Consider the following 2,753-nt stretch of genomic DNA (forward strand, 5'->3'; position numbering starts at 1 on the left):
TATAGACAGAGAGGAGAGGAAATTGAGGTTAAGAATGGTCCAGGAGGGAAAAGGGAAAGGACATGGAAAACAAGTCAAGAAAAAGAAAGCTCCAAGAAGTAGATGGTTCACAGTTACTTTAGGCAGCAGTTTAAGTTTCTCAGTTTTGAAAATAGAAATAACACCTACTTGTTACCAAGAGGTGGGTTGGTAATTCATGTCGAAAAGTGCTCAGAGATTCTTGGAAGAAAGGTACTTTTGGAAATGTAAAGCGTCATCCTTGAAGCATTTGTTATTATGACACAGTGTGATTGTGGACTTCAAAACTGCTACTAAAAAGTGATGCAGAAGGAAACCAGCAACTCATGCAATAATAAATACTTGGCCAACCCCAGTATTTCTACCCATGGTACCATCAATAGACAAATACCGGTGGGAAGAATGGGTAAGAAAAAAATTTAAGTGTGTATTTACTAGGTCTCTCACCTGGAAAAGCTGGTTTGTTAAGTGTACGGCTCCAGGTGGCATAATCAGTTTAAAAATTTGTGTTTACTCTCATTTTGTTTCCCCCTGGGAAACTGTAACCAAGCTGCCAGAGTGATGAAACCACCACCACCAAGGAAGGCAGCAAAAAAAAGTGATAGACTTCTATGTTCTCCTAGCTCATGACAGTTATGCTCAGTTAGCCCTGTACCTTTACTTCAGGATTGGAAGGGGTTTACCTTAAAATGTTTCTCTGTCCACTTACTGTGTTACGGCACGTGCCTTCAAATCCTGCAGTCACATTATTTGCCAGCTCCAAGACTTGCACCTTTAATGTCAGTCCATAACTCAGTTCCTTGGGCTTCCAGCAATCAGTGCTTCAGAGAAGGGGGGAGTATGGAGATGCACCCAAAGTCTTTCCGTTTTGATCCATCTCTGTGCCTCTCTGAGATTTTCTGCTTAGGTTGGCAGCATGTCTCAGTCTCTTTCCAGATTGTTAATGACTTGCAAAGCTGAGAGCATGGTTGTTGGCACTCCCTTTACTTCATGTCTTCTGCCTGCAAGTGCTAAGGAAAGACAGAAAGATTTAAGATACATTCAGACCATGAGGACAAAGAGGTTTAGAAACTGAAGTCTGGACTTTTTACTTCTCTCCTGTTAAGGTAGGAATTCTATCAAGAACTGGATTATCCTACCCCAGAGCCAGGATGTTTTACCCCAGTTTATTTACCTGTGCCCGAAGAAGAGGTGGAGATAGCACTGCCTTCATTGTACCCTATGCTATACATTGCATTCCTGATGCATTTATGGAACCATGCCCAGGCCAGCTCTACAAATGAATCCTAGAGAAAGTCAGACCTGTTCTGCCAGTCAGAAACCCACTGCTATTAGCACGGCAGACTATTGCATACATGTGTGTGTGTGGTGACACCCTTCCCTAAGGACATCCTTCAAGGAAGCGTATAGAAGGCAGTGCATGCTAGGAAACCTTGTCAGCACAGCTGCTTGCCACTGAGCCTTGCAACCAGGAAGAGGGGATTAGGTTCACTGAACAACATGTTCTTGTGCTTGTCCCAGTAGTTCTGTTCTAGGTTCCTGTCCTAATCTGTGTGTATCTTCCTTGACCAAAAAACCTCTGTGGACCACTGTATGTAGCTTGATCATTTCCATTTCTCAAGACCAGTACTCAACTCGAATCTGGAATAGTGCCTTCAGCCTGTTTTGGAGGTGGAGAAGGAAACCAATCCAACTTTTCAAGTGTGACACTTTGCAAACATAAGGGATTTTTTTCCTCCTATAACATAAAAGCAGCCCTTATAGCACCCACACAACAGCAACAAAGACATCAACTTACCTTTCCATGTTATGAAATCCAACAACAAAGTAATGTTCACGCCTCTTACAAAATTTGGCAGTGCCTGTAGTGCCTCTTTCTCCTCGTTTTCTCACTTAATGCACATTGGCTAATAATGTCCAGGGCTGTATCAACACCTTCTTTTGTCTTGGCAGAACACTCCAGGTAAGCATATGCCCCAATGCTGGCAGCTAAAACTTCTCCTTCTGTAGTGTTAATTGGCTCGTTGCCTGGAGTAGTTAGTTTCTTCTTAATACCTTCATCACCCCTTAGTTCTATCTTGGCAGCCACCAGAATAATAGGTACTGTGGGGCAGAACAGTTTGATTTCTGGAACCCAAAAATCAAGGATGTTTTGCTGTGAGTCAGGCCTGTCCACGGAGAAGCACATTAAAATAATGTCAGTGTCCTTGTAGAACACTGAGCGGAGATTTCGGTAACTGAATTCATTCTTCCCTGCCACATCAAAGAGAATTAGTTTCATCTCCTTCCCATCTATCTCTGGGTCAGTGGTGTAAGTGTCAAACAGAGTTGGCTCGTAGGACTCGGGAAGCTGTTTGTGCTGCAGAGCAAAGAGGAGGCATGTCTTACCACAGCGGTCATCTCCGACTTAGTTATCTTTCTCCTAAGAGCAGCCATCCCTTGAAAACAAAGACGATGTACAAAATGGATTATTCCCATGCTGGGCGTTTTTTTTTAGCTTTTGTGGAGGGTAGAAGGAGAAGAGGAGAGAAATCCCATTAGTTTGGAATTCTTCCCCTTATCTCTTTTTTTTTTCTCTCCATACTCCTGTCTTACCTTCATTCCCTATTTTTTTCCCCTTTTAATTTCTCTGGTATCAGAATCTTCCGAAATTGTAAATGCCTTGCTCTTGACTATTATTATAGATCAAAAAATGAAGGCATAAACCAAGTCTGGATGTAACCAAGATTCCTGCT

General features: G+C 42.5%; 1 protein-coding gene across 1 annotated transcript; it reads right to left on the reverse strand.

Moving 5' to 3' along the window:
- Nucleotides 1-1,861: 1,861 nt before the first annotated feature.
- On the reverse strand, nucleotides 1,862-2,454 carry LOC103922165 (ras-like GTP-binding protein RHO). The gene is given in 2 exon segments (XM_009330254.1): nucleotides 1,862-2,427; nucleotides 2,430-2,454. Coding segments are annotated over 2 exon segments (591 nt in total).
- Between the last annotated feature and the right edge of the window lie 299 nt (nucleotides 2,455-2,753).

This window comes from Pygoscelis adeliae, unplaced genomic scaffold (assembly GCF_000699105.1).
Source record: "Pygoscelis adeliae isolate BGI_AS28 unplaced genomic scaffold, ASM69910v1 Scaffold378, whole genome shotgun sequence".
Lineage (NCBI taxonomy): Eukaryota > Metazoa > Chordata > Aves > Sphenisciformes > Spheniscidae > Pygoscelis > Pygoscelis adeliae.